This window comes from Nelusetta ayraudi, unplaced genomic scaffold, assembly GCF_046127955.1.
Source record: "Nelusetta ayraudi isolate G7.1 ecotype Tasmania unplaced genomic scaffold, CSIRO-AGI_Nayr_v1 ptg000020l, whole genome shotgun sequence".
Classification (NCBI taxonomy): Eukaryota; Metazoa; Chordata; class Actinopteri; order Tetraodontiformes; family Monacanthidae; genus Nelusetta; species Nelusetta ayraudi.
Genome location: NW_027466070.1, coordinates 113,025 through 139,120, shown reverse-complemented (window position 1 = coordinate 139,120; position 26,096 = coordinate 113,025). Strand labels below are relative to the sequence as shown.

At 45.9% G+C, this 26,096-nt stretch overlaps 5 protein-coding genes across 9 annotated transcripts; 2 read left to right on the top strand and 3 right to left on the bottom strand.

The window, feature by feature from the left end:
• Window positions 1-113: 113 nt before the first annotated feature.
• On the top strand, window positions 114-4,332 carry chid1 (chitinase domain containing 1). Its single transcript, XM_076027177.1, has 12 exons — window positions 114-489; window positions 876-1,019; window positions 1,131-1,263; window positions 1,355-1,399; window positions 1,493-1,599; window positions 2,290-2,351; window positions 2,452-2,541; window positions 2,638-2,739; window positions 2,836-2,985; window positions 3,294-3,374; window positions 3,469-3,511; window positions 3,605-4,332. The coding sequence occupies exons 1-12, from the start codon at window positions 382-384 to the stop codon at window positions 3,701-3,703; spliced, it is 1,164 nt and encodes a 387-aa protein (XP_075883292.1). The 5' UTR covers window positions 114-381; the 3' UTR covers window positions 3,704-4,332.
• A 15-nt stretch (window positions 4,333-4,347) lies between these two features.
• Window positions 4,348-6,533, bottom strand: gatd1 (glutamine amidotransferase class 1 domain containing 1). Its single transcript, XM_076027181.1, has 7 exons — window positions 6,285-6,533; window positions 5,957-6,033; window positions 5,203-5,308; window positions 4,985-5,092; window positions 4,814-4,905; window positions 4,611-4,704; window positions 4,348-4,509 (listed from the first exon to the last, which is right to left on the bottom strand). Exons 1-7 carry the CDS (start codon window positions 6,331-6,333, stop codon window positions 4,394-4,396), a joined length of 642 nt encoding a protein of 213 aa, XP_075883296.1. The 5' UTR covers window positions 6,334-6,533; the 3' UTR covers window positions 4,348-4,393.
• A 279-nt stretch (window positions 6,534-6,812) lies between these two features.
• On the bottom strand, window positions 6,813-11,513 carry cd151 (CD151 molecule). Of its 3 annotated transcripts, none has more exons than XM_076027180.1 (9): window positions 11,429-11,503; window positions 10,156-10,240; window positions 9,521-9,712; window positions 8,599-8,673; window positions 8,321-8,341; window positions 7,859-7,963; window positions 7,400-7,549; window positions 7,220-7,306; window positions 6,813-7,077 (listed from the first exon to the last, which is right to left on the bottom strand). In XM_076027180.1, the coding sequence occupies exons 2-9, from the start codon at window positions 10,237-10,239 to the stop codon at window positions 7,018-7,020; spliced, it is 774 nt and encodes a 257-aa protein (XP_075883295.1). In that variant the 5' UTR covers window position 10,240; window positions 11,429-11,503; the 3' UTR covers window positions 6,813-7,017. The 3 variants fall into 3 exon arrangements, with proteins under 3 accessions (XP_075883295.1, XP_075883293.1, XP_075883294.1); XM_076027178.1 differs by lacking the exon at window positions 11,429-11,503 and adding an exon at window positions 10,821-11,056; XM_076027179.1 differs by lacking the exon at window positions 8,321-8,341 and having other exon boundaries at window positions 11,429-11,513.
• Window positions 11,514-11,917: 404 nt separating this feature from the next.
• cracr2b (calcium release activated channel regulator 2B) lies at window positions 11,918-21,640 on the bottom strand. Of its 3 annotated transcripts, XM_076027172.1 has the most exons (18): window positions 21,482-21,640; window positions 19,465-19,718; window positions 19,268-19,379; window positions 18,458-18,602; window positions 17,555-17,701; window positions 17,370-17,460; window positions 17,196-17,288; window positions 16,882-17,069; window positions 16,657-16,728; window positions 16,160-16,214; window positions 15,009-15,088; window positions 14,731-14,845; window positions 14,228-14,354; window positions 13,572-13,653; window positions 13,366-13,480; window positions 13,131-13,235; window positions 12,943-13,019; window positions 11,918-12,325 (listed from the first exon to the last, which is right to left on the bottom strand). In XM_076027172.1, the coding sequence occupies exons 2-18, from the start codon at window positions 19,714-19,716 to the stop codon at window positions 12,241-12,243; spliced, it is 1,941 nt and encodes a 646-aa protein (XP_075883287.1). In that variant the 5' UTR covers window positions 19,717-19,718; window positions 21,482-21,640; the 3' UTR covers window positions 11,918-12,240. The 3 variants fall into 3 exon arrangements, with proteins under 3 accessions (XP_075883287.1, XP_075883289.1, XP_075883288.1); XM_076027174.1 differs by lacking the exons at window positions 11,918-12,325; window positions 12,943-13,019; window positions 13,131-13,235; ... (1 more) ...; window positions 13,572-13,653; window positions 14,228-14,354 and having other exon boundaries at window positions 14,731-14,841; XM_076027173.1 differs by lacking the exons at window positions 11,918-12,325; window positions 12,943-13,019; window positions 13,131-13,235; ... (3 more) ...; window positions 14,731-14,845; window positions 15,009-15,088 and having other exon boundaries at window positions 15,781-16,214.
• Window positions 21,641-22,893: 1,253 nt separating this feature from the next.
• Window positions 22,894-25,845, top strand: tmem138 (transmembrane protein 138). The gene is made up of 5 exons (XM_076027169.1): window positions 22,894-23,052; window positions 23,536-23,885; window positions 24,426-24,597; window positions 24,677-24,752; window positions 24,835-25,845. Exons 2-5 carry the CDS (start codon window positions 23,758-23,760, stop codon window positions 24,945-24,947), a joined length of 489 nt encoding a protein of 162 aa, XP_075883284.1. The 5' UTR covers window positions 22,894-23,052; window positions 23,536-23,757; the 3' UTR covers window positions 24,948-25,845.
• The last annotated feature ends 251 nt before the right edge of the window (window positions 25,846-26,096 follow it).

Sequence of the window (26,096 nt, the reverse complement as noted above, 5' to 3'; positions counted from 1 at the left end):
CGCCGAAGTCCCGTTTTATTTTGAAAAACTCCCACGGCGGAAGTCACCCGGCTACGTTGACGCTCCAGAAACACGTTGCGCTCACTCAGTTGTCAGTCACACTGGTACCGACCCGCCGACAGCGGAATCTAGGTTGTTAGTCACAAAATTCAGCCTGCATGTAACGTCGGCATGTGTGGAGCTCGTTGCTCTATTTGACTCCCTGCCGCGGAAGGATATGCTGCGCACGAATCCACAGGCTCTCGCCCAGGAAGGAAGCGCAGAAACGGAGCCGAGCTAACCACATTTTTATTTTATTTTTATTTTTTTATTCCCACTCACTCAGCGTCTCCCGGACGGACCGCTTCTCCTCCGCAGACGGCGCCGTGTTTGGGTTTGGAGATGAGAGCGACGTTCTCTGTGCTACTCGCCATCTCCTGCTGCTGCCGCCCGGGTAGCGCCACTCTGTCCAAGAGCGACGCCCGGAAGCCGCACAGAGCCGAGGCCGAGGTGAGCAACTCCAGGGCTCTCACCTGGAGCCAGGTGCGCTCCGACAGGTCGGTGGCCGACTCTCGCCCTGTTTACCTGACGGGTCACTGCACTCCGAGAACACGCGTCAGCAGTCGTCGTGTTATCCGGGCACATTGGTGTTGTGCCCGCGTAATTCGATTCTTCTTGAAAAATTTAAATCATTTTCTCAGAATTCATAACATTTTCAAAAAAGGCTCAGAATTCTGTTTTTGTGAAAGGTAAAATTGTTGCAGGCCCATTTACTATTGGACAAAATCACCCATTTTATATTACTTACTATTTTATTAAGGAAAAAAAAAAATCCAACTTCATCAACCAGACATGAAACCTCTCATGTGCCACTGTGCTCTCTCGACCTTGTGCAGACCTCCCCGACTGAGACGTCCGTGTTGGACCGAGGCCTGGTCGTCTCCGACCCGCACTGGAAAGACATTGTGAAGGAGGAGAAGAGACACTGCGCCAACGTCAAGAAGACCTTCCAGGGACAAGTGCTGGGATATGTCACACCTGTGAGTCTGCTGTCCAGTCACCCACACTTAGAACTCAGACTGGTCAATTCAGTTTGGCCATTTGTGACATCACAAAGAGCCTCGTGTCTCACTCTGTGTCTCGGCCCCTAGTGGAACTCGCACGGCTACGACGTGGCCAAGGTGTTTGGCTCCAAGCTGACCTCCGTGTCTCCAGTCTGGCTGCAGCTGCGCAGACGAGGCCCCGAGACCTTCGACGTCACGGGACTCCACGACCATGACCCAGGTGAGAGGAGGAACCCGCCGACAGGTCCAAACTGTTTTTTTTAATCAGGTTGTTGCTACAATAATATCTTTTTTTGGGAAAATCTTGGCAGGCTGGGTCAAAGCTGTACGCAAATCGGGCAAAAAAGTGCGGATGGGTGAGTATGAGGCGCCGTGCGTGCAGGTTCCAAGGGAGACTCCAGGTGTCCTCGCTGTCTTTTTAAGCTCCGTCACTTCTCTGCCTCCGCCAGTTCCCCGGCTGCTGTTTGACGGCTGGTCGTACCAGGACTACATGGCGGTGCTGTCGAGCGAGGACGAAATCGAGGAGCTGGCCAGCGAGCTGGTGGACGTGGCCAAGGTAACCGAGTGCAGGAGGTCGATGCCGGTGTAAATACAGAATGAGTCCGAGGTTAATGAATGTGTCAAGAGGTCTTACGGCAACTCTATTAGGACAAACTACATTGCAGTCGAATGGATAGATCGATAGATAGATGTAATCATGTTATATATAATAGATAAAATAAACGATTTATCTGTCTATCTATCTATCTATCTATCTATCTATCTATCCATCCATCCGACCATGATGTAGTTTGTCCCTACAGAGTTGCAGTAAGACCCCGGACACATTCCGTAGCCCTGAACTGATTCTGTACCTACACCATACAGGTCCCACAACTGCAAAAGATTTACTTTGCTTAAGATACTCCAGAGTGGGAAAAGTGCATCATTTACTCGTTTTGCTTGCTGCTATTTTGAGAAAGCATGCACCTAAAACGCAAGGCTGTGGAAATCAGGTCTTTGTGATGTCACAAAGAGCACACAGATAAACTCTTCTAGGTTTGTGACCACAACCGCCTGCTGGGCTCAGGCTTGTTTCTGTCTAATTGGAAGTCAGAGCCGAGGCTAGCAAAGCTGGCAAATATCTAACCACACATCAGTGTAGCAGGAGGCTGCAAACACAGGGCTAACAGTGCTGTTTCCTGGAGTTTAAGTGTGTGTGTGTGTGCGTGTGCGTGTGTGCGTGTGTGCGTTTGTGGCCTTGCAGACGGAAGGTTTCGACGGTTTCACCCTGGAGCTGTGGAGCCAGCTGGGAGGCAACAAGCGCAAGTGAGTTCTCAGTTTGAGGTCACTTCCAGCAGATCATCACGCGTGTGAACTTCCCCCCCCGTCCCCTCCAACCCATCTCACTCCTCCCTACCTAACACAGGGAGCTGGTCCATCTGGTGAAGCACGTGTGCGAGATGCTGAAGGCCAAGCGGCTGGACTGCATCCTGGTCATCCCTCCCGCCGTCACCAGGTGAACGCCGCCAAACGCCCACTTGTGTGCGATAAGGTTCTCAGAAGCGGCGCTCACGATGTCTCCTCTCTGCTCACTCTGTGTGTGTTTGTGCAGCGCCGGGCAGCCGGGGATGTTCGGCAGGGAGGAGTTTGAGCAGCTGGCGCCGGCGGTGGATGGCTTCAGCCTCATGACCTACGACTACTCCAGCGGTGCCAAGTGAGACCAGAGCCACCGGGCAGAGCGCAGTCGGAACGAGGGCGTTCTGTGTTCACATGCATGGTGTGTTTGTTTTTGTTTTTTTTTTCTGGCTAGCCCCGGCCCGAGTTCCCCTCTGCCCTGGGTGAGGGACTGTGTCCTCCAGCTGGCTCCAGGAGCTCAGTGGCGGCAGAAGATCCTGCTTGGACTCAATCTGTACGGCCTGGATTTCACCAACCAGGGACCGGAGCCCATTCTGGGAGCGAGGTCAGGCACCCCCTAGTGGCCACGGCAGGAACAGCACTTTTGTTTTTTGTTTTTTACCACTTTCGAAAGGTGCTGGAGAGGTCACACAGTCCGAACTTTGAAACATTCCAGTAACCTCCAGAAATGACCTTGTTAAAAAACGAATTTTAAGGCAGATTAAGGCAGATTTAGGTCCTGGTTCCGAATTTATTTTTAAATTATATTTAAAAACATTGAAATCAGGATTTAAAATCACAGCTCATAGCAGTGTCAGTCTTTTGACCCTCTATGATTTAGTCGGACTCAACGTTGTACCGATTTTCCTGCAGATACATTGAGATTTTGCGTGAACACCGGCCAAAGCACCAGTGGGACGAGTACTCCGGAGAGCATTACTTCACCTACAAGAGGTGCCGAGTCTCACACACACCAAAAAGTAACAAGTTACAGTAACAGATAAAATTCCAGCAGTACATTGTAACAGGACGCTGTGTTTCTTTGCAGGAGCAACGGCGTCAAACACGTGGTTTACTATCCGTCGCTGAAGGTGAGTCCGGCTCCACACTACTAGGAAATACTTTGAAACTGCCCCCCCACCCCCAAATACCTGTTAAAAAGTAATGTTCTAATGTTTTCACAGTCTCTTCACCTGAGGATCTCTCTGGCCGCCGAGCTGGGAACGGGAATTTCCCTGTGGGAATTGGGACAAGGGCTGGACTATTTCTACGACCTCCTATGAAGAGCCGAACTTAGCAGCGCGACAAAAAAACAAAACTGTGAAACCATCAGCATGTTTGTTGTTTTCTTTTTTGAGGAATGTGGTGCATAAAAAAAAAAATCCTAATCTGTATGCAGGTATTTGTTGGTTCTTTCTTTTTCTAAGTAACAGAATCTGATAATAATCAACTTGTGACAAAGGTGAAAATCACTGTTTGTTCCAAGTCAGGCAGACACAAGCTAATGCCGTGCTGTGTTCCAGGTTTTGTTTTTTTTTTCTAATAAAGTAACAGTATCACATTTCATTCAACAGATGGTGCATGACCAGGTGCATGTATCCACTTTTAAAAAAAAAAACGGTTTTCTTTTGTTCTTTTCAAACAAGTGTGATGCCTTCAGAACGCCTGCAGCTTCTCTTTGATTGCAAAAAAAACAAAAAAAAAATGCTCTGCTCTTGAACGCAGCCTTCCTTCCACTCTTGTCTGGCTGCAGACTGAGACATGTGATTGTTTGTAATTTCAACTATAACACAACATCGTGGACATGTACTAGCTCTTACCGTACAGTGTTGATCTTCCAGCACGTCTCCTCGGAGACGTTTGTACGATGTGTTCATGGACATACAGTAAATGTGGACCAACCAAGCACTACCATTTAAAGTCCCTGTCCTGGTTGTTTTCTCTTCATTTTTATTTGCTATTTGTCTGTGTTTTCATTTTGCATTACAGAGAAGAATGAGGTTATTTACAGCGAGCGAGGTGGACTGCATGTTCTGCCCGGTGACCAGGTGTCGGTCCACGACCACGTGCACCGCATCTTCTTTACTGGCTGCGGAACAAAAAACAAAATCAAAGGTAGCGGTGTTGGGTGCAATCAAGATTTTAAGGCTTTTGGCTAATTACTGTTTTTGTGCGGTCTGCTTATGTCACCTGTGTACGAGCCGCCGTAGTCCTTGACAAAATCCTCTACGACCAGAGGCAGGTTAGCAAAGTCGGGCCTCCGCACCAGTTCAAACACTGACGGCTGCCAACGGACAACAAGCCAAAAAAAACAAACATGCAAGCAGTCAGCGAACGTCCCGTCGGGTCCCGGTCGCGTCGAGACGTCTCATCATTGCGTGACACCAACTCACCCCTGTTAAGCTGTAACCGCCGAAGATCCACGTCTGCCCCTCGGTGGCGCTGCACAGAGCCGAGACTCCCTGTCCGACTGCACAAACAGGCTCTGCACACAGACGCGCAGCACTAGAACCACTGTGTTCCTATTTTTTAAATATCAGCCAAGCGCCAGGTGTGAAACTCACTCTGCTGGGATGTGAAGTGCGTGAGGATGCGGTGCAGCGAGCCGCTGTGTGCCAGGTCGTTGAGCGCTCCGGGGCAGTCCGGTATGAGCAGCACCTGGTAGCGAGCGCCTGCGAAAAGGTCAGCGCAACACGAACAGAGCGGATTGAAAACCAGCAGCAGCAGGAGCAAAAAAACAAAACAACAACAGCCGTGCGTCGGTTCAGCAAAGGTCCATCACCATCTATTGACTCAAGTTTGGCCGGTGTGGCGTAAGGTTTCACGTTGAAGTCCTGCACCCATCTGGCGGTGCTGTCGTCCACGCCAGTAAAGTCTATCGGCTTCCCCTGGTAAATCAAAGAAAACAAAGGGGGAAGTCTGATTAGACGAGAAAACAGAATTTTGAATGTCGTCACTGACTTCTCTGACGTGAAGCAGCACTCTGCTATTCTCTCTACTGGAAACAAGTATCAGACCAGGTGCAATTTAAGTGATGAATATGCATCTCTAATTTTACCGTAATTTTTTTTTTTTATGGAAAATTGACAATTTTAGCTTTATCTGCACCTGAGCTCACCAGCAATGTAACAATGAATCCATACCATAAAATTGCTGCACTGGGGGGAAAAAGTCACATGAAAATGGTTGAAAACACTGCTCTACAATTTTAGCCACAAGCAGATAAAATTGCATGTTAATCAAATGCTTGAAATGATATTTGTTTCTATCATAATAATACAATTCCACATCCTAGTCAGGAGGCATCACATTGTTTCCTCACTAGTCTGTTCCTCTGGCTGCAGGGCTAACACAACTAGCATATTGAATGTTGTTATTTTGGACCACATGATTATTTTCCCTCTACAAATATTTTCAGAAGTGTGATAATAAGTGTGACAATATCCCAGAATAATATGGGAGGTGTTAATACTGGATACTAGCAGCGTAACATGATTGATTTATTCATTTGTTGATTTGAATGAATTTGTTCTCACCCCCGGCGTGGCTGTCTGGAGATTAAAGACTGCGCTACAGAGGCTGAAGGACTGATGGAAGGACTTGGCAGACACGCCTGCGGGGAAAAAAAATACAGGTGAAAACGTAGTCACACAAGAGAGGGGACATTTAGTGCAAACACGTCGGTTGGCTAACTTGCTCGCTAGCTGCTGACGTAGGTTATCTTTAACTCGTACTAGCTAAACATGTACGAGGAAAAGCGGTGCACTGACAGCAGTGACTACCACATCTCTGTCACAGGGGCAGGCGATGTGAGTTCCCCTTTCTGCCCAACACTGTGGTGGAAAGTGGAGCTAACGGACAAACCTTGCGGAGAAGCGCTCGCCACAATCAGACACGTCGGTTTCGCGGACATTTCATTTATATACGCGTTTCCGCCGCCGCCGCTGAAAATCAAAGCCTGCTGGAAACGCGGGAGACGAGAAGAGTTGCAGAAATCACCAAAACAAATATACACACAGGAAAAGGCGTCGGACTAGGAAGAAGAACTGCGGTCAGCTGACAACAACATCCGCTAGAAGGGTGTCGAAATAAAAGTTGACACGTCAAAACGTAAATAGTCAATCGTCTTAGGTCGTTTATTTTCGTGGCGTTTTATTTGGGAAAGGACATTCTATACACCGAGTCAAACATACAATGAATTACTATCATGATTTGAACCGAGTGAATAACCGGAAACAGAAATTAAGTGGGAGGAAGTCCAGTCAGCTGACAGCGATATCCCACATGTCAAAGTAAGAGTTTAGTCGTACAGTTTTAATAATTACTCTGATGTTTTACTATAACTTTAAGTGCGTAGTACATTCACTTTAAACGTGTTAAAAACAAAACAAAAAACAAACAAACAAAAAAAAAAAAAACATACAGTAGCATTTTGCAGATTATAAACAGCACTGCCCAGCAGCGGCATCCACCGGTATTTTTCATGACCTTGTGATCTGAATATACAAATTCAGCTTCATATCAAAGTACATAACTGGGCCAATAAAATGAGCTAGCGAGTAAAATAGCTAAAAATCAGTTATCTCATATTATTGACTCAGTATGGATCTTCTTCCAACTTGCGATAAAGGCAGCAGGTAAACATCATCCCCAGCAGCTGAAAGAAAATTAAAGTTGCACATTTAGTTCTGCACAGCATTTTAAAATGACATTGTCCAATATTATATTTGTTGTAAAAGTACAAGAAATGTAATTTAGCTAAGCTGAGGTAAATTGAGATTTATTTATTTTTTAATTACCTGCAGGCATGCGACCCCGATCCCGACTGCGCCGAGGATGTACAGCTGACTCAGGATGAATTCCTCTAATTTCATGATGCAACCTCCCTGGGAGCGCACAATCACAGGACGGAATCTAAGATCAGCCTCCGTGTCGATGATCTTTCTGACTTCTCACCCGACGTGTTGCGGTCTTCCTACCTCCAGCTTGTAGATGTTGGATGGATGGTCCCTGGCACCGCACAGGGCAGTGCGAGTTTTACAACAGCTGTCTGGGATGAGCAGCTGGTTCTGCTCAAGCCACACATTCTCAGTCCAGTCCGTGTAGTTGTGACTCCCGCAACATTTAAACTGTGTTCAGGAATGAGAAAGAGACATGCACGACAATCACACATTTAGAAAGGCTCAAAACTTTACAGTTTTTGCGGCTATTTGCGTTCTTTTTCTCTTTCTCGGATGTTTTTTTCTGTACATTTCTATATTTTCTTCCTTTGTAGAACTAATTATTCGAAAATTCAACATTTATATGAATCAATCAGGATGTCATGCATTTGTTTTCATACCATTGATACAATAAATCTTCCTGAGATGTAACAGAACGAAAACGTACTGTGTTACTATTGTTTTTGCCAGTAATTAATTTGCGATTCAATTGCAGACCTCTTGCTGGAGTTTATCCACGGCCTGCGTGACGCTCTCCTCCCCTGGCTGCTGGTATTTCTGCTGCATGGTCGCCTGCAGGTTCTGCTTCAGCTCCTCATCCAGCTGGGAGACAGAGAAAGCACTTCAGAGACTGTGGGAGGAAGAAACCTGCCACAGTCTCCTCCCGTCAATAAAAGCAGCTCCTGCTCAAATATTTTCTCTCTCCCCTCCAACATTCCACTGTACCCGGGCAGCACAATACAAAAAAAGATTCAAAACACATGCACGCAGATCACTGCCTGTTCCTCGCAGACATGCTTTAGATCTTTAAATTTTCAACATGTTATTTATTTATTTATTTATTTATTTATTCATTCATTCATTCATTTTGCACGACTTTAAATGACAGAAAAATATAAAGCATGAAACAAAAATTGCAGTTCTGTATTTTGAGCTGGTAAACAGGTGGCTGTAGATTACCTGGTAGCAGAAAGGGAAACACTACAGGAAGAAATGTGAGAAAGACAGAGAGGTGGAAAACAGGTCAAGTTAAGAAAAAGCACAGAATGTTTGAGAAGCCACGAGTGTGTTTCATTAGGTGGTAAAAAGGAGTTTAAATAGACACCAAGGAGAAAGGAATGGAATGGCACATTGTGAAAGAAAATATGGGCTTCTGTTGGCAGAGTGGGCCGAACTCTGGCTAATACGAGCCAGAGTTCGGTCACATCACATCTCAAGTGAACGCGACGCTTCTTTACCTCCTGGTAGGTGATGTAGGCCAGGACGCCGGCGATGACCTCCAGCAGGAAAACACACAGCAGCAGACACAGATACTGCAGGGGAGAGCGGGAATAAACTGGTTGCACTGAATAAAAAGCTCCTCTCTGTGAAGAACCTGCAGGAAATCAGCCGTTCGGCCGCGACAAAAAAGCCAAATATGGAAAAAAGCAGAGATAAAGACGTTGCTGCAGGGCAGTTCTGGCTTCTGTGTCACTTCCTGTTAGCGCGTCTGCCTGTCTGACACCTCGGCCTGATGCCAGTCATTCCTCCAGCATGACCTGCCCTCTATATATTAAACCACTGGTGGAGGGGTAGGAGAGTTGGGGTTGGGGCTGAGGGGCAGGGGGCACATTCTCCAGGTCATAACGGACAGTCTGACACCATGAGTTGCACCGAAGACAAAACCTGGCAGTGAAGACGGAAGGTTTAGGACTTCCCTCACATATTCATCTGATAGAGAGCAGATCCATATATCAATAACGCAAATACCAATGTTGGTATTGGAATCGATCAACACCATTAAAATCCATACTACATTTTAAATTTGCATCTTAATATTGTAGTTGTATTTATTGATTATTATATTCAAACTACAATGGGGCTTGCCACAACTTGAAATACAATATTCATGTCATCTCAGAAGAAAAAATTTGAACTATTATATTATATATTTTTTATGTATATATATATATATACATATATAATACATCTACTTACCGAAAAGCATTGCCTAACTTTTGTTCTTGCTTATAACTAATTAATAACACACAGATATTTGATGACACATCCACCTCAGTTAAAAAGCACCAGTATCAGCAATACCTGACTTGCATTTACTTGGCATTGAATCAACACCAGTACCAAGGAAAAAAAACAAAACAAAGCCCCCGTTGCTCTCACCACAATCAGAAGACTCTTGGTCTCTCTCAGCACGGCGCAGCAGCCCACCACCCCGGTCACAATCACGATGACCCCGGCTGCGATCAGGATGTAGGCGGAGGCCGAGTACAGGTTGGAGTTGAGCAGGCTGATGTAGTCGCTCTTCTCCACCAGCGTCCACACTCCCACCGCCAGCACGGCTCCGCCTGCCAGCTGAGGAGACGACACCACTCAAAAACCAGATCCTTGAACTCTGTTGTCTCCGTGTCTGTCTGCAAGTTTTTAAAAGATGTTTGGTCCAGATGGTTTCCTTTTATAAAGCCCTGCTTGACCTGTGAGTACAGAGAGTCCCGTGTTTTAATCCAGTTCCAGATGCTGAAGAACTGAAGGTGTAAATTTAATTTAATTTTGGAAATTAATTTAAAAGAATATTTCACTATATTTCAGACATTGAGGACATCTTTGGAAGAGTTTGCGAGAGGTTGTAATTTAAATATACAGTAGAACAATCAAAATAAAGTTTAATAACTATATATATATATATATATATATAAATATATACATAACTATATTTCTAGTGCCAGTAATTCCCGACTACAAGAGGAAAGCACTTGACTGAAATCAGTACAAATCAATCATCTTCATCATAAACTTACCCAAAAGAGGACGTTAAACAGAAGCAGCAGGTATTTCAGGCAGATGGTGCCACAGGTTGGGTTTTTTCCAGCCTGAGAGTCCATCCTGAAATAAAACAACAACAAATATATAGCATTATATAACAATACTGTCTCACAAGAAAAAAAGAAAAAAGAAAAAAAAAACATATTTTTTTTCCTTGATCTTCTTTCTCAAAAAGTGTGGTTCTGGTATCTGCCCTCTGTGATGTCACAAAGGGGCATTGATACCTAAATGCTTGCGATCACATCCCCAGCCTTCCTGTTGCCTCCATCTGCTAAGACCGCCTCAATTTCGTCCACTTCCAAACATGCGAAAAATCCAACAAGGCATCGGTTTTAGCAGGAGGCTGTAAACAGGGGGCTAATTGCACCACAGGCAGAGGCTCTTGAGTTCTCTTAAGTTTTTTTTTTGTTGATAATTCTTTGCATCACTTTACCAGGAGGAAATACAAAGATTTGAAAATGGGTAAAACATGTGACCTTTAGAACAAAGGGAGGCATACAAAACTCAACATATAATTCACAGTGGAGCAGATGAGCTGAATTCAGAGAAAGAGAAAAGTTATTTAGGGTCGCTTGTCAGCCGTCGAGCCGACACGTCAGCCAGCGGGATCTGGTGGAGGTGCCGAGGGAGGAACCTGAACCTTCGGTCCGAGGGGCTTCGTGGCGCCGCTTCACTCGTCTCTCACTCAGGAGGTTTTAAATCCTCCACGCCAGAACGACAACAAACAGAAGAAGCTCTCGGCTCTTAAGCCGGTGTCGCTCGGAGACAAGGGAGCAGTGGGGGGGAAAGGTCACCAAAGGTCAAATCAAATATGCTGTGGGTAAAACATACTCAACGTGTGTCACATGGCGTCCGGCCGACAGATATATGCGCCCCCCCCCCCCCCCCCGTAACTCAACCCCGCCGTGCCCACACTCCACGAATAAACTGTCAACTTCCCTTTATCAACTCGTCAGCGTCTGTTCAGATCCTGGCTTTGCTTTGAAGCATCATGGGAGACGTTAAAATCTCTCTTTTTAAAAAGAGAATACGACAAAAATCAGGGAAGAAAACAATCCACTACTCAATCAGAAATGTGATTCATTTCCCTTCTATGAGACAAAACAGTCAGTGTGAACACACCATATTGTCCTGCAAACAAACCTCCCACCCCCCTTCACCAAAAGGTCGTCACCAAGAGTTATTTTTAACTGACTGTGTCATGGAAACATTGCTCTCCCTTTCTGCCCAGAGTTGAAGCGCTCCTACCTGACGCCGGGCCCTGGAGGATGTGGATTGTCGGGGTGACGTCTTCCCGCTGGGTCGCCCGCTGGACACACACAGACACACACACACACACCGCGTGCTGCCGGCAACACACTCTGCCGCGACTGCTGGACGGATCCAGAGACCCTCCAGAGTCTGACTTCCAAAAGGTCTGCCCTCTTCTGGCAAGACACGCAGCTCCAGGAGCCCTGGGGAGACCGGTGCTGCCCCCTGCTGCTTGTTTACCGGCATGAGCAGCTTGTATGAAGTCCCAGATAATAATAATAATAATAATAATGATAATAATAATAATAATAATAATAATAATAATAATAATAATAATAATAATACTTTTGGATGTTTCCTGTCTTTTTGCCTTACTACACTTTTCACGAAGATTTGCCCTCTGTGATGTCACAAAGGACATCAAGTTTAGTGACCACACTCCCAGCCAGATGTTTAGGCTCCGCCCCTCTGAGCCTACCTTGTTTTTGTTCCCCTTCCAAACACTTTAAAGGTCCAGTGCAGCATCAGGTGTAGCAGGTGGCTGCAAACAGAGGGCTAAATACTACTAAATACCAGTCTGATTGAGTATGACGGAAAACACAAATCTGGAACTGCAGAAGCGGAACCTGGGACCTGAACAAAAAGGACTCCTTTGTCTGGTCGACGCAAAGTTTTAAATAAAAACAACCCAGCATTGATACATTTATTGTTGTTGGATTACAAAAACATGCTACAATTGAGTGCGGGACTGTGGGAGTGTTTCTGATGCAGACGGAGCTTCAGGATGTTCTCCATCGGTTCTCCTCCATTCACGTGCAGCAGCGTCGCCTCTCGGTGTTGTTGGTCAGCGTGAGGACGTCCTCACACTGCCGGTCGTGCTGAGACACCAACATCCTGGAACAGAGAGTGAAAAAAACCCTTCAGTTCCTTCAGTTCCTCGCTCTTCATCTAACGAGGAAAAGTTCTTACAGGTTTGATCATCAGTCTGAGGCCTACACGCCTACACAGCTGTCGTTTACTAGCTCGAAGTAACTTCCCGTTTTCCCTCATAATGACCCTAAGCCTCTTTCTCCTCCTCTGATTGGTCCTGGTCATTTTCAATTAGCCAGAAAAAGAAAAATGCTTCAGATTGGTGGTTTTTCAAATCTGACTTACTTTTGATTTATTTATATGTATATATACACATATATATATACATATATATATATGTATATTACAAAGCATAGTTAAAAGTAGAACGTACAAAATACATTTATATACAGTACATACATACTGTATATACATATACATATACGTATACATATATATATATATATATATGTATAATTATTATCATCATCATCATCATCATCATCATTATCATTATTATTTCCACGACCCAGCAGCCTACATTATGATACACACATTTCAGCCACTCAACAGCTTGATGAATTTGCCTCCGTCTTCCCCCTCCGCTGCGCTGAAGCATGTGCACGCTCTTGAGGTGAGTGCACGTCAAGAAGCCGCCCTACCTGGCCATCTCCATCATCAACTCCTCCAGGTTCCTCCCGCTTTGGGCGCTGCACTCGAAGAACAGCGCCTGGTGTTGCTGCAGGAACAAACGGCCGGGCGGGCGGTCAGCTGGATTTGAGCTGCAGAGATTTGATTGGCCGCTCGGTTTGGTTTGTTTGCTTGATTTGAATACTCAAAGCAGCTTCACCTCAGCGAGCTTCTGCCCCTGCAGCGCCGTCACCGCCCTCCCACCGTCGGCCTGGTCCAGCTTGTTGGCCAGCAGCATCAGCACCACGCCGTCACCAGCCTTCTCCTGGAGGGAGGAGCCACACACACGCACACACAGGAGTAAACCGTGGACGTTAGACAACGCCAGGTTGTTGCTCATTTAGCCCCAGTGCGTAGTCAAAATGAGACAGAGCGTTTTGCATGGCGCGGCTCACCTTCACCGAGTCCATCCAGCCTCTGACGGCGGTGAAGGAGGAGACGTCGGTGAGGTCGTACATGGCCAGGATGCCGTCGGCCTTGCGGTAGTACTGCTCCGTGATGCTGCGGAACCTGACGGGCGGAAAACAGAGACCAAGAAAGTTCCGAAAACATGAAAAATTATTTTAAAAAAAAAGATGACATGATGACAGAAAAGTCAGACCTCTCCTGTCCTGCTGTGTCCCACAGCTGAAGGGTGACAGTGGTGGAGCCCAAGCTTATAGTCTTCATCTGGAAATCGATGGCTGTGGGAAATACAAGGTTTTGCACCAGTCAGCATGCTTAACTCAGACAGAACATCATCATCCATTAGCCCTGTGTTTACAACCTCCTGCTAAAACAGATGCCTTGCTGGACCTGTCCACCTATCTGAACTTCTGCAGTCATAATTGTTTTTCCTTACCTACAAGTTGTAAAAACATTGCGTTTAATTGTTATTTCAACGCAAAGCAAATAGTCGTGAAACATGGAAGTGTTCTGTTAATGGTCGCCGATTCTGCACATTTTTAGATGTTTTTTTTCCCAGCACAGACTCCAGTGTAGCACCCTTGCATCATTAATTATCCAATTATCTCTACATATAGTATATTTAGCCCCCTGTTGGCAGCCTCCTGCTCAAACTGATAATCACTTGGACCTTTGGACAGTTGGGATGGGGCCAAAAAAACAGGGCAGAGAGGGACTAGGGGGTACAAGTCCCCTTTGTGACATCACGTGGGGCTGATCGTCCATGATGGATCAGCATGTCTGAGTTCACTGCGCTCTGTTGATCGGTAGAAAACACTGATGAGTGATTGTAATGTAAGAGAGAAGTCTTACCGACAGTGGCGCTTATTTTGCTGTTTGAGCGTCCGGTGCAGTAGTGCTGGATGAAGGAGGTCTTACCCACTCCGGAGTTTCCCAGGAACATCACCTTGAACAGCCGCTGACTGCTGACAGTGGTGCTCTGGAACCAAAAAAAGGCAGAGGCACCAGAACTTAATGTCACATGTTGTTGTAGCGACCGACCGACCGACAGACAGACTAAACTAAAATAAACTGAACTAAAATAAAATACAATAAAAATAAACTAAAACGACATAAAAATAGATAAAATAGATAAGACATAACTAATAATATTAACAAATGATGCTACAGGGCAACGTCAGATTCACAGTATGGAGTGCAAAATGTAACAAGAAAGCAAATGACATTCAGTAAATGAAGTTCAGCAGGTTATTGCAACTGCCCTTGGTTACGGTTATCGTCCTCATGGGAATGAGTGAATGACCATGAATAACAGATATGTGTGAAGATGCAGACGGAGGAAGGACCCAATTTACCTGTGCTTGCACCTGCTCAACACTGTCACACCCGTCGCTACCTGACGGCTGCCGTCTCTTGGAGGCGCTTGTCACCTCGCTGTCCGGTTCACACTCATCGGCTGAGTTCAGCTGTCTTCAGAACACACACACACACACACACACACACACACACACACACACACACACACACACACACACACACACACACACACACACACACACAGCTTTAGTTGTGCTGCTCCCCGTTTGCAAAACACAGCAGCAGACTGGTGAGGACACCAGGAAGTCATACCGACCTTTTGACCGGCTTGTCCTGCAGAAAGTAGTGACCTACGACTGACCCTTTCTTCTGCAGAGGAGCTGGGAACTTTGGAGCCTAAAAAAAAAAGGTGTGTGCAGGAGAGCGAGGCAGGAAACATGAGGAGCGTTAAGGATTGAAGCTTTGGAAATACAGCGGTGGAAAAAAGTTTTTGGACATCTGGTGCTATTGTGGTGTGTTGTACTGCGCCAAGAATCAGTTAATCAGTTTATTTGAGTGCAGCTACCGACATTCACCCACACGGCCGTCCTTTTGCAACACATCCAAGAACTACGGGAAATTTGTTCTCTTTTGTTTTATCTTCACAATAAACAACAAATAATTTAAATTTTTTGTTTGTGCGACTCTGATGCAGCCAAACCTTTTGAAACACAATCAAATTCTGATGCAAATATTTAATGACAATACTTGAGTTAAATTTTAGGGGAGTCCAAACTTTTTTTCCAACTACCGTACAGAAAATGTGTTCACGCGGATGGAAGGTTGAGCTTTAAAAAAAAAACAACTGCCAAACAATAATGAGAATAATCTTGAGCAAAAAAGCCAATTAATAATTTATATTTTACATTTGAAAAAAACTGTCAGTGTGTGTCAATAGAGTCTAAAGAAATGCAGCAGAACTATTCTTTTTAAACAAATCCATGCAAATTCCAATAAACACAAGAGAAGTTCCGACAGATGACATCTAATATATTGAATATCGATTTGTAAAGATTAGTAGTGCGCTCAAAGATCATCACTCCAACAAATTGGAACAAAGGGCTTTATTATAATTGTCGAAGCTGACGGAGGGCATAAATAAAGCTATATACAGTACTTATCAACAATTATAAACACAACCTTTCCTCGAGGAACACAGCACTTTTTTTTCCTCTTTCTTCATGAAGACACAACATCGCTGACATGGCCTGAATAATCCGTCAACCGAGAGCCAAACATTAACAGCCGCCTCCCACCACAGTCAACAATGATTGTCCAGCGGATGGAAGGAAGCGTGGCGGCCCGGCGGCGGCAGGGGGGCGGAGCCTAGGTCGGGAAGATCTTCTGCGTCCACGGCGCGCTAAGCTCCTCGCTGAGGTAATAGTTTAGCGGGAGAGACGGGAGGACAGAGTGTCGGGAGTGACTAACCCTCCGCTGGGACTGCTGGGCGTCCTTCTCGTCCCGCAGACGCCGGTTCATGTCCCTGCCGCCGAGACGGAAGAGCCGTTTCATCACCATCATCATCATCATCATCATCATCATCATCACCATCATCGCAGTGGGGTCCAAGTTCAAGCAGTTATTGATTTGTATGAATTGATGAAATTACTGTTGCGTTACTTAATTTCATTCTGCAATTATATAATGTCCTATATGTCATATATTCAATATCTATTATTTTTTCAACTTTTTTTGTATTTGCTATATTTCTATAAAAAACAAAACAAAAAAACAACTTGCTATTGCTACTTTCTATTTTTTGTGTTTTTCTGTGTGAAACCCATGTGAAAGCGGAAAGACTCCTCAAAGTTTTGCTGTGCTTGCATTTTGACAATAAAGATCTTGAATTTTGAATCAGTTTGAGTCGGAACACACACACACAAAAAGCAGCAACAACAGTGACGACAGACAGGAGGACTAGCTACCTGAGCAGGTCCAGCTGTCTCACAAGACTCTCCTTCTCCTTCTGGATGTTCCTCGACACCCTCAGGACGTTTCTGCATCACAGCCAATCAAAGGTGAAGTTTGACGGTGTCACATTTTATGATGCCTCCAGAAAAATCCCAAGAATCAAACCCTCACAACTCCAATAAAAAAAAAATACAAATAAAAATAACCCAGCTCTCAGTTCTGGGCCCCTGGTGCCTCACCTCTGCCTGGCGTCCTGCTCCTGGGCGGCATTGTGCTCCAGCAGCCGGAGCTGAGCCAGGGTGGACTGCAGCTGCTCCCTGCCGCCCTCCAGCTGCTGCTGCAGCTGCGTGTTGATGCTGCGCAGCTGCTGGTTCTGCAGCCGGACGTCGGCCTGCTCGCTGCTCACCTGCTGGACCCTGGAGTCCAGCTGTCAGACCAAACGGCAGGCACACAGGGTTTTCTTTTATTGTTTTTCCCTGGATGAGGCGTTCCGCACGGCTCCCTTCTTGGTCTACTTGACAATTTCATGTTTGTTTGACGTTGAGACGCTCACCTCTCTCTGTCTGCTCAGCGTGCTCTCCAGCTCTTGCTCCCGCATCTTCAGCTTCTCCTCCAGTTTCCCGATCTGCTTCTGCCGGACACTTTCCTTGATTTAAACCACGAGTGAGCAGACCGTCAATACCGTCGTTCTCAGTAGCATCCGAGGTAAAAGGTCACTCGTCTGTACCTGGCTCTGCCGCTTGTCCCTCTCCTCTCGGATTTGGCTGTCCATTTCTTCATATATGGAGCGAACGAATTGATCGTGCTCGTTCTCCCGTCTTTAAGAGAAAAAAAAAAAGGAACCAAAGCAAAGTACAAAGTGTAGCATCTGAGGTAAATTTCACAGAGTTTTTCACCTTCAGCCAATGATACCTGCGTAGCGCCTGCTCCAGACCATCCCTCTCCCTGGTGGAGTCCTGCAGGTGGGACACTGCGTGGACCAGGACGCCCTCCAGGATCCCCAGAAGCTCTGGTTTGTCTTTCTGCAGGTCGTGCCACAGAGAGCAGAATCGCTCCTCGCTGACAAACAACAAGACAACACAGCGTTAGAGGAAAAGACAAAAGACAAAAAATAACCCTTTTTATCATGAAATTAACAAAGTGAGATTGACAGGAAGATACTTTAGCTCGATGTTTTGGACTCAAGTTTATTCATCTGTCTGAAAACAAATCTTTGCTTTGCGAGTTTCCAAGATTCTGCCTCTCAAGTCTTGCATGTCAATCTTTCCAAGCTTAGACAAAATGCTTCTTTAAACTTAAACCTAAAGTTTATCTTGGGATTACGTTGAATTCCATGACCAACCAGCTTCCAATCAGCTGTGACCAAAAGAACAAAACAAGCGCCGCTAGCCACCTGTTAAGTAGGACAAAGAAGTGCCAGAAGCTGCTGCAACACCAGCTGTCGCTATGGTGATTAGACTGACTGGGGCTGGATGGTTTTCGAGGAAAAAACAAAAGTGAGGCGCTGTAGGCAACGAGTTTCCCCTCTTATAGCACCGACTGGTTTTAGCGGGAGTTTGGTTTCGCTCTGAGGCGCTAATAGCTCGCTAGCTGGGCAGGGACATCACCGCCAAAGCTGCCATTCGAAACAAAATGAAACTCGAAACCACCTGAAGCCACTACGCAGGAGAAACTGGTCTCCACTGTTCTTGTGAGTCAACACAACATTTATCTCAAGATGTGGCGTTCATGTCCGCGTGACCGTGGCCTTGAGTGCAGAGCCTGGATTCTAATACTGGCAGTGAACAGCAGGGGGCAGCGTCTGAACCATCTCACTCTTTGAAGACTTTGTCGGCTCCCAGCTCCGTCAGGACGTCGATCAGCTTCAGTGTAGCAGGGTCCTGGGTCTCGTTGGCTCCGGCCCTGGTCTCCCCTCCAACTCCATCCAGTTCCGTGGTCTCATCCGGCCCCACCAGCTCACCTGCAGCACAGCCACACAGAGAAAACCAGGCACTCGGGTTTCTGTGACCTCGCAAGGCAGCTGCACCGAAGAGATTTTGCTCCAAGTCATTAGGAAACATTTTCAGAAGGTTGGTGTTTATATTTTTAAATAGTTGCTACAAAAGCAGGAAATGACTTTCGCAAGATCACTTTAACAGGAAAAATGAGGAGGAAATAGGGTAACAGCATGGACGAATTGTGACAACCAATAAGATGGAACAATTTTTTTTTTTTTAACTAGTGGCCCCTCGAGGTACTGCAGCAAAACTCCCTGCTGCCAAAAAAATGCATTTTCCCACAGACCACAAAAATAAACGGCCTTGACCAAAATCACGATTCATAACAAATGTTTCTATTGTGTGTTTTCAAATTCTGGACATCGTTCTATAAATTTTCTAAAAGCCAGAAAATCTCCAGAAAAGACTTTATTCCTAGCGCGATGTCACATTACATGGTCATTCTGATTGGCTGATTGAGTTACAGATGCATGATGGGAAGAAGAAACTATTGTGCATTCTCTATGGGGCAACATAATGCGGGAGTAGCCCAGAAGCCATGGATTCTGGAAGAACTGCTGAAGAAGGAGACAACCTCCTCCACCTGGCCGAGGTGTAGAAGTGTGACTCCCAGAGGGGTGCAGCTCACCGAGGCCTGTGTTGAACTCTGCAGGGGTGAGGAAGCCGTTGCTCTTCCGGTCCAGACTCTCAAACACTTCCTCCAGCTGCTCGGGGGACAGCGGTAGCTCCCCCTGTAGCCTCTGAGCGCAGAAAACATCACAACACATTTCAACACTGAATTTTTTTTTGCAATTGTTCTGCAAAACATGTTTTTCTTCTGCTCACCTGCATGTCTCGCTTTGTAATGAAACCTTTGCCCTCTTTGTCACAGAGCACAAACAGCTCCCGGGCCTTCCCCATGGTCTCGGCCTGCGGGCTCCCCGGCACGCCCTCTCTGGTGCTGGGTGAGGCCAGGGGGCTGCGGACCCGGCTGGGCATGGGGCTCGGCGGGAGGGTCCGCTGCCGGGGGCTCAACAGCACGGCCTCGCCGCTGCCTTCGCCCTCCAGCACCAGGCCGTCGTCCAGCCACTGGGACATCACTGCACGGCAGAGACGGCCGGAACGAGTCGTGGTTATCGGCTAGCGGCTCTGCTTGGGTTTAGCGTTCAATTTTACAAATTCTTTTTATATATAAATATAAATATATATTTTGTTTTTTGTTTTTTTCCAGTGAGAATCACTACGAGACTTTAAAAAAGCAGAAGCAGCATGTTGATTAAAACCTTATACATGACCAGTTTATATAAACTCCAGGATTTAGATTAGCAGCAAACTGTCGTAGTTTAGCTCCGACCGCTCTGAATTTGCTTTAATGCTCCAGAAAGCGTCAAAAAAGAATACGTAAAACTTGACATGGCACCTCCCAGGTCGGTTCGCCTCACACGACATGCAAACGGAGCTTGTGACCTCACACATCACGTCCAGCTGGTGCAGAAACATGCCTTCATCCAACACAGGTTACGTAAGCGCTTCCTGCATTTGGTTTGATGGCACGTCGCTTTGGACTCATGTGACGCGGCGCGGCTGTTTATCTTGGGAGAAGTTTAAACACGGCGGAGTCGATACCGCAGCGAGCGCTGATGACTTTGCACCAGGATGTGTGCAGAAGAGAAAACAGGACAGTGGAAAGTCATGTGGAAACACGTGTGTGTGTGTGTGTGTGTGTGTGTGTGTGTGTACTCTCAGCAGGCGGGAGGACACACAAATTGACCTAAAGAAAACCACAGTTTTGACGTTTAGTCACTGGATGCACAGGGTAAATATTACTTTAGGGTAAAAAAAAAAAAAAATGTAGGTCATTCGTCTGAAGGCGACTTCTGGAAGATACAATGGCAGATTGAAAGCACTTAAACAGGACAGAAGGTGCTGCTTCTACTTGGAAGAACCCGAGTCTGCAAATAGTCAAACACGGTGTAACAACTTGTGAGAAAAACTGGAATATTATTTCAATAAAAGTGAGTCCGCCGTGAAGGTGCAAAGTGCATTCTAAGAATAATTGTGCATCCACTTCATTCATTACAGCATCAGTCCTTCAATAAGCTATAGCTCATTGAAGCTATACATGGTTTAACTGGCCATATGCGCCCGTTAAACCTTTTAATCCGGCCCGCCGAACTTGAAGAAAAGATAATAATAGTAAGCAGGTTCAAAAATAGCTGCGTTTCGTCCATGTTTTCAGTGTTTAAGAGTCATTCCGATAAAGAGCTAAATACCTGGAGCTTTAGTTTGCCCGCCCCTGAGCTATATAGTCAATCCCAGGGCCAAGATCCTTGTGTAAACATAATATTGAAAGGATTTGACATGTGCCAGAACCAGACTCCCAGGAAACCCAACAGCTCCTCCACAGTTCAAATAAAACAAAACAACAAACCCTTTCCAACGCGCATCTCATCAACGACTCGGTGTCGAATTCCCACATTCAGCAGCGGAGACTCGCACAGGTGGAGAAACACGGTCGACTTTTACAACATCGTGGGGCCATTTAAAGTCTTAAAGGGACTAAACGGGAACTCCGCTGTGTCAACGTGAGGCCGCAGCCAAGTGTGACAAGGAGGGCTAATTTACAACCGTGACCCCCTGGTGTCACAACAGTGAATTAAATAGATAATTGAGAAAGCAAACGGAAAGTTACAACAAACAAACAAACAAACAAACACAAAACAACTGAGTTGCAGTTCAGTCACGGGGTGAGAGAAGCAACGAAGTTCACAACAGGTTGGCGCCCACCAACATCCAAACACAATCGACATTACTGAACAAGACAACAACCCATGAATAATAATAATGAATGAAGACAACGTACCTGTTGCTCGGTGGCTCCCCTGCCGCGTCCAAACAGATGTTTCGAAAACAAACGCCCCTTCTTCGGGGTGGCCGCGCGTCGCTCGTGACCCTGTTTTCACACGCGGGGGACCTCGACGACACCGTGTCTGTGCGCGCGCCGGATACAGGTGTCCCACTACCAACCCCCCTCCCACTTAATCGGTGTTGCGATGCCCACCACGGCCGCTAGATGGAAGCGAGAACCGCGTCATGTCCAGTATTACCGTAATGTCTCGTGTAGACAACGCCACACCTCGCAGAACTCGTCACTTCGAGTGACATAACGGCCTTTAAAGCGAATAGCGCTTATAAAATGTTATGCACTGACCTGTTATTGAGTTTTAAATGGCTAAAATTGATTTATGTTTGAATTGAATGAATTATGTTTTTCCACTGATGCATTTTTCTTTTTTTTTTCTTTTTTTAAATTTGTAGAGCGCTTTACAAAGTCCTCAAAGACAATTTACAATGTAGGTTAAAACAGTAAAATGTTCTGTCAGAAGTTGCTTAAAAATATACAAATGAATGAATGAATGAATGAATGAATGCTTGAATGAATGAATCAATCAACAAGTTTATCACATATAAAGACATGCAAAGGACATGTGAAACGGGGTCACCCCAGAGAAGTTAATTAAGCTTATAAGAGGGGGCTCAGACATATAACAAGTTACAACACAGATACACAAACAACAAACAACACAACACACCATAGTCCCAGAGAAAATCTCACAATAGTCATTTCAGAGTCAAAGAAAAAAGGGTGATTTGAGAACCCATTAGCAACCATGAATAATAAATAAATAAATAAGTAGGTAAATAAATAAAACCCAATTACATTACTTCTAATCAAGTTATATTAAGGCAGAAAGATGGAGGACATCAAAAACCCAATGAAATGCAAAAAAAAAAACACCTTTCTGTGTGGAGTTTGCATGTTCTCCCTGTGTCTGCGTGGGTTCTCTCCGGGTTCTCCGGCTTCCTCCCACACTCCAAAAACATGCATGTGAGGTCAATTGAACATTCTAAATTGTCCGTAAGTGTGAATGTGAGTGTGAATGGTTGTGTGTCTCTATGTGGCCCTGCGATGAACTGGCGACTTGTCCAGGGTGTACCCTGCCTTCGCCCTAAGACAGCTGGGAGAGGCTCCAGCAGACCCCCGTCACCCTGAATAGGAATAAGCGGGTATAGAAGATGAATGAATGAATGAATGAATGAATGAATGAAAACAGGGACGTGAGTGTCAATTAAGTAACATTAGAAATCTGTCTATCTATCTATCTATCTATCTATCTATCTATCCATCCCAACGAGCCGGAGCCTCTGTTCGCCTCTGCAGTTCTTGGAGTCCTTATTACCACCATTACGGTAAATGTGTCGTTACCATGGATCTTACGGAAATACATGTTGCCGCTTTGAAGGCAGCAGCGGAAACACAGATTGTGTAGCTGTGCGTGGTCGCGAAAAAGACCAGACCAAACAAACCGCTTCACCACAATGGATTTATCGCTTCGTTTTAGCTCGACTCGACTCGACTGAACCGGTTATCTGGTAAGTTGACTCAGCTGACTCAAATGTTTCTGCTGCGTGGCGTCCGTTACGTAGTTCCTCCGCTACGTGACCACCACTACAAAAAGGGGAAACAAACAAACAAACAAACAAACCAAAACGTGCCTGTAGAAGAGAGGAAAGTGTTATTGGTGGGAGGAGTTCCCCGAAGTTTTAGTGAACACCGCCCACGCGTGTAAAATGAGCTTTAAATAAGTGATTGTTAAAAAAAAAAAAGAAGAAGAAGAAAAAATAGCAATTAGCGCTAATTCTCCGCGGCTGCCCCTCAGATTAACTGCAGCCTTCGCGGTATAACGTCTGGCTTCGCTCCAAGGTTATATTAGATTCGTAGAACCAGCGATGGAACTACTGCGTTGGAGGCGGCGGCGGTGCAGGCTGCACCGTGACCGAGCCGCGGTCTTTTCACCGTGCCTGACGATGCTTTAGTCGCGTCTGGAGCTTCACAGCTTTTGTTCATTCCCGCAGGAAATGCAGCATCAGCATCAGCATCAGCTGTGAGGACATCGGACTGGGTGCTCGTGCACCTGCGTGAGGAGCTGGTGGAGCAGGAGGGCCACAAAAGAGGAAAACAAACTGGAGGAGCTTCTATTGCAGTGTGTCGGCTGCGCTATGTCGTGAACCCCAGGCCCAGACTGGTCCCATCATCGAGTGCTCGTCACGACTTTGGACGGATTTAACAGTAGCAAGATGCTTCAGACTGGGAACTATTCACTGGTGCTGCTCATCCAGCTGACGCTGCTGGCCTTTGACCTCTTTGTGAACTCCTTCAGCGAACTGCTAAGATCAGCAGCGGTCATCCAGCTGGTGCTCTTCATGTAAGTCCGCAGAATCTAGCAAGCCCTGGAAACTTGTGGGTTCCAGTCAGGTTTTTAACTTTAAACTTACGTGTCGTTTAAACACTGATCTTCCTGGAAAGCTAGAATGTGGTTGCGTGATTTTACTGTTGCATCACAGCTGCTAGAACTTGTGAATTATTGTATCCTGCAAATTATGTTGAAGGCTCATGAAAAAAAAACCCCGCTGCCACTCAACGAAATTGATGGAACGTTGTGCTTATGGAACAATCTGAACAAAGAAACCAAAGAATCAAAATTCCGAGAGCAGAGGTCGACGTTAACAGGGTTTGCAATGCGCTTTCTTGCCATCAGATGCTACAGAATTTGACACACTGGTCCTTTAAATATCAGCTACTGCACCTGTTTATCAGGAAGTGTCATTATTCAGAGGCTTGTTGTACCAGTCTCTCCACAAGAACAAACAGCAGGACATGTTTTTTTTTTTCTTTTGTCATTTTCAATTAAAAAATGTTTCCCTGTACTTTCTTCTCCCACCGTCCTCCTCCTCCGTCCCTGCAGCATCCAGGACATCGGCATCCTGTTCAACGTGATCATCATCCTGCTGATGATGTTCAACACCTACGTGTTCCAGGTGGGCCTGGTGTCCGTGCTGCTGCAGAGGTTCCGCGCTCTGCTGCTGGTCTCGGCCGTCTACCTGACCCTCAGCATCATCTTCCACTGCTGGGTGATGGTGCGTACAAACGCCGATCAAAGAGTTCAGTGAAGTGCACAGCTCAGCCGTCATCCCTGCCATTTCTTCCTTCCTCCAGAACCTCAGGTGGCTCGATTCCAACAGCTTCGTCTGGACCGACGGTCTGCAGGCGCTCTTTGTTTTCCAGAGAACATGTGAGTGGCTGACTTCCGTTTCGTCTCTCCGTTCTCCTTCACTGCCCGCTGCCCTTCATCTGCGCTCCTTGTGACTCCACAGCGGCGGTGCTGTACTACTACCTGTACAAGCGGACGGCCGAGTACATGGGCGACCCGCGGCTGTACGAGGACTCGCTGTGGCTGCGAGAGGCCTTCGCCAGAGCGCGACAGTGAGGATGCCAAAGGACACGGAAGCGGAGCCAACCTGTGGCCCCGTGTGGATGGAACAGAGTCGTCGATGGATGGTTTTGAAGGGCAGATGTTTTGGGCAAAGACTTTTTTCTTTCTCTCAGTGCAGCAGGAAACTTGTAAACTTCTGCACAGTGAGATTTTAATATTGTCACACTTCAGGACGATCCTACAATCTTGCCTTGTTGGCTGCCATCAGCCAAGAGGAGACGTTGAGCAGCATCGGCTGATTAGACGACCTGCTCCAGACTGTTTTACATCTAGCTTTTGAAGCTGTCTCTTCCTTCCTAAATATTCTTTGTCAAGTGAGACTTTTTAAAAAATAGAAAAGAAACGACAGCAAGTTTTTGGCCAAACTTGTATTTCCTGTAAATGATGCGTCCCTGAAGAAAAGATGAAACACCAACTAGAATCACTTTAGGGAAGAAAGAGAGGCGCAGTAGAGTGAAACAAGAGTCTCTCGCGGTCTGGCAACGCGAGCAGCCACTTAAATGGTTTAGAGTAGAGGGTGAGCCAGCCACGCCATGGAAAGTATTGTATTAATGAGGATTGTGTCTGTTAATCTGCGCGGCCTTCGTAATTCTCTTTCAGCTGCAGGCAGGAGGGTAACGTTACAGAAGAGGAAAAGGTTGCTCTTTAAAAAAAACAAACTGTGGAAATGTTCCATTTTTAGAAGTACTGTGTTGGAAAGGTTTGTAATTTCCAACACAGAGAGAAACCTGTCTGTTTACTTGCCTTATTTAAAAGGTCTGTTTTTTTTTGTTTGCCGTTTTATGTGATTTGTAAGAAGCCAATGTTCATGTCTGTTCAAATTCACCGACTGAATCCTGCTCCAGACATGTTTTTTTTCTCTTTCTTATTAAATAATCCCACTCTAATCCCAGTGTAATCCTTCATTGGTAGGGAAGTCAGTATTACCCTGGCGACAAGGTGAAACAGAGAGGTCTATTTTTAACACAAAGATTAATCGGGGATTGAGGTGTTAGGGTGCCGCTAGTCAAACGGACCATAAATAGTCCTTGGTGTCGTAATAATTGTATAATCTGGAGCGACCCTGAGGTCAGTGAATTTTCAGACCCATCTTTGGAAGACGGTCAACTCTTCAAATTACTGTTGGAAATGAACAAATCAGTA

Excerpts from the sequence above, each read along its gene's own strand:
- cracr2b (XM_076027172.1), bottom strand. The coding sequence starts at position 19,716 with ATGTCCCAGTGGCTGGACGACGGCCTGGTGCTGGAGGGCGAAGGCAGC. Across the intron at positions 17,461-17,554 it reads CTGGAGCAGGCGCTACGCAG|ACGGGAGAACGAGCACGATC; the intron begins GTATCATTGGCT and ends TTTCTCTTAAAG. Across the intron at positions 16,729-16,881 it reads GAGCAGGACGCCAGGCAGAG|AAACGTCCTGAGGGTGTCGA; the intron begins GTGAGGCACCAG and ends GCTGTGATGCAG.
- tmem138 (XM_076027169.1), top strand. The coding sequence starts at position 23,758 with ATGCTTCAGACTGGGAACTATTCACTGGTGCTGCTCATCCAGCTGACG. Across the intron at positions 24,598-24,676 it reads TCTTCCACTGCTGGGTGATG|AACCTCAGGTGGCTCGATTC; the intron begins GTGCGTACAAAC and ends TCCTTCCTCCAG. Across the intron at positions 24,753-24,834 it reads CTTTGTTTTCCAGAGAACAT|CGGCGGTGCTGTACTACTAC; the intron begins GTGAGTGGCTGA and ends GTGACTCCACAG.
- cd151 (XM_076027180.1), bottom strand. The coding sequence starts at position 10,239 with ATGGACTCTCAGGCTGGAAAAAACCCAACCTGTGGCACCATCTGCCTG. Across the intron at positions 7,550-7,858 it reads TGGATAAACTCCAGCAAGAG|TTTAAATGTTGCGGGAGTCA; the intron begins GTCTGCAATTGA and ends TCCTGAACACAG. Across the intron at positions 7,078-7,219 it reads TCGGGGTCGCATGCCTGCAG|CTGCTGGGGATGATGTTTAC; the intron begins GTAATTAAAAAA and ends ATTTTCTTTCAG.
- chid1 (XM_076027177.1), top strand. The coding sequence starts at position 382 with ATGAGAGCGACGTTCTCTGTGCTACTCGCCATCTCCTGCTGCTGCCGC. Across the intron at positions 1,020-1,130 it reads TGCTGGGATATGTCACACCT|TGGAACTCGCACGGCTACGA; the intron begins GTGAGTCTGCTG and ends CTCGGCCCCTAG. Across the intron at positions 2,986-3,293 it reads GAGCCCATTCTGGGAGCGAG|ATACATTGAGATTTTGCGTG; the intron begins GTCAGGCACCCC and ends ATTTTCCTGCAG.
- gatd1 (XM_076027181.1), bottom strand. The coding sequence starts at position 6,333 with ATGTCCGCGAAACCGACGTGTCTGATTGTGGCGAGCGCTTCTCCGCAA. Across the intron at positions 5,093-5,202 it reads CAAACTTGAGTCAATAGATG|GCGCTCGCTACCAGGTGCTG; the intron begins GTGATGGACCTT and ends ACCTTTTCGCAG. Across the intron at positions 4,705-4,813 it reads GCGGTTACAGCTTAACAGGG|CCGTCAGTGTTTGAACTGGT; the intron begins GTGAGTTGGTGT and ends GTCCGTTGGCAG.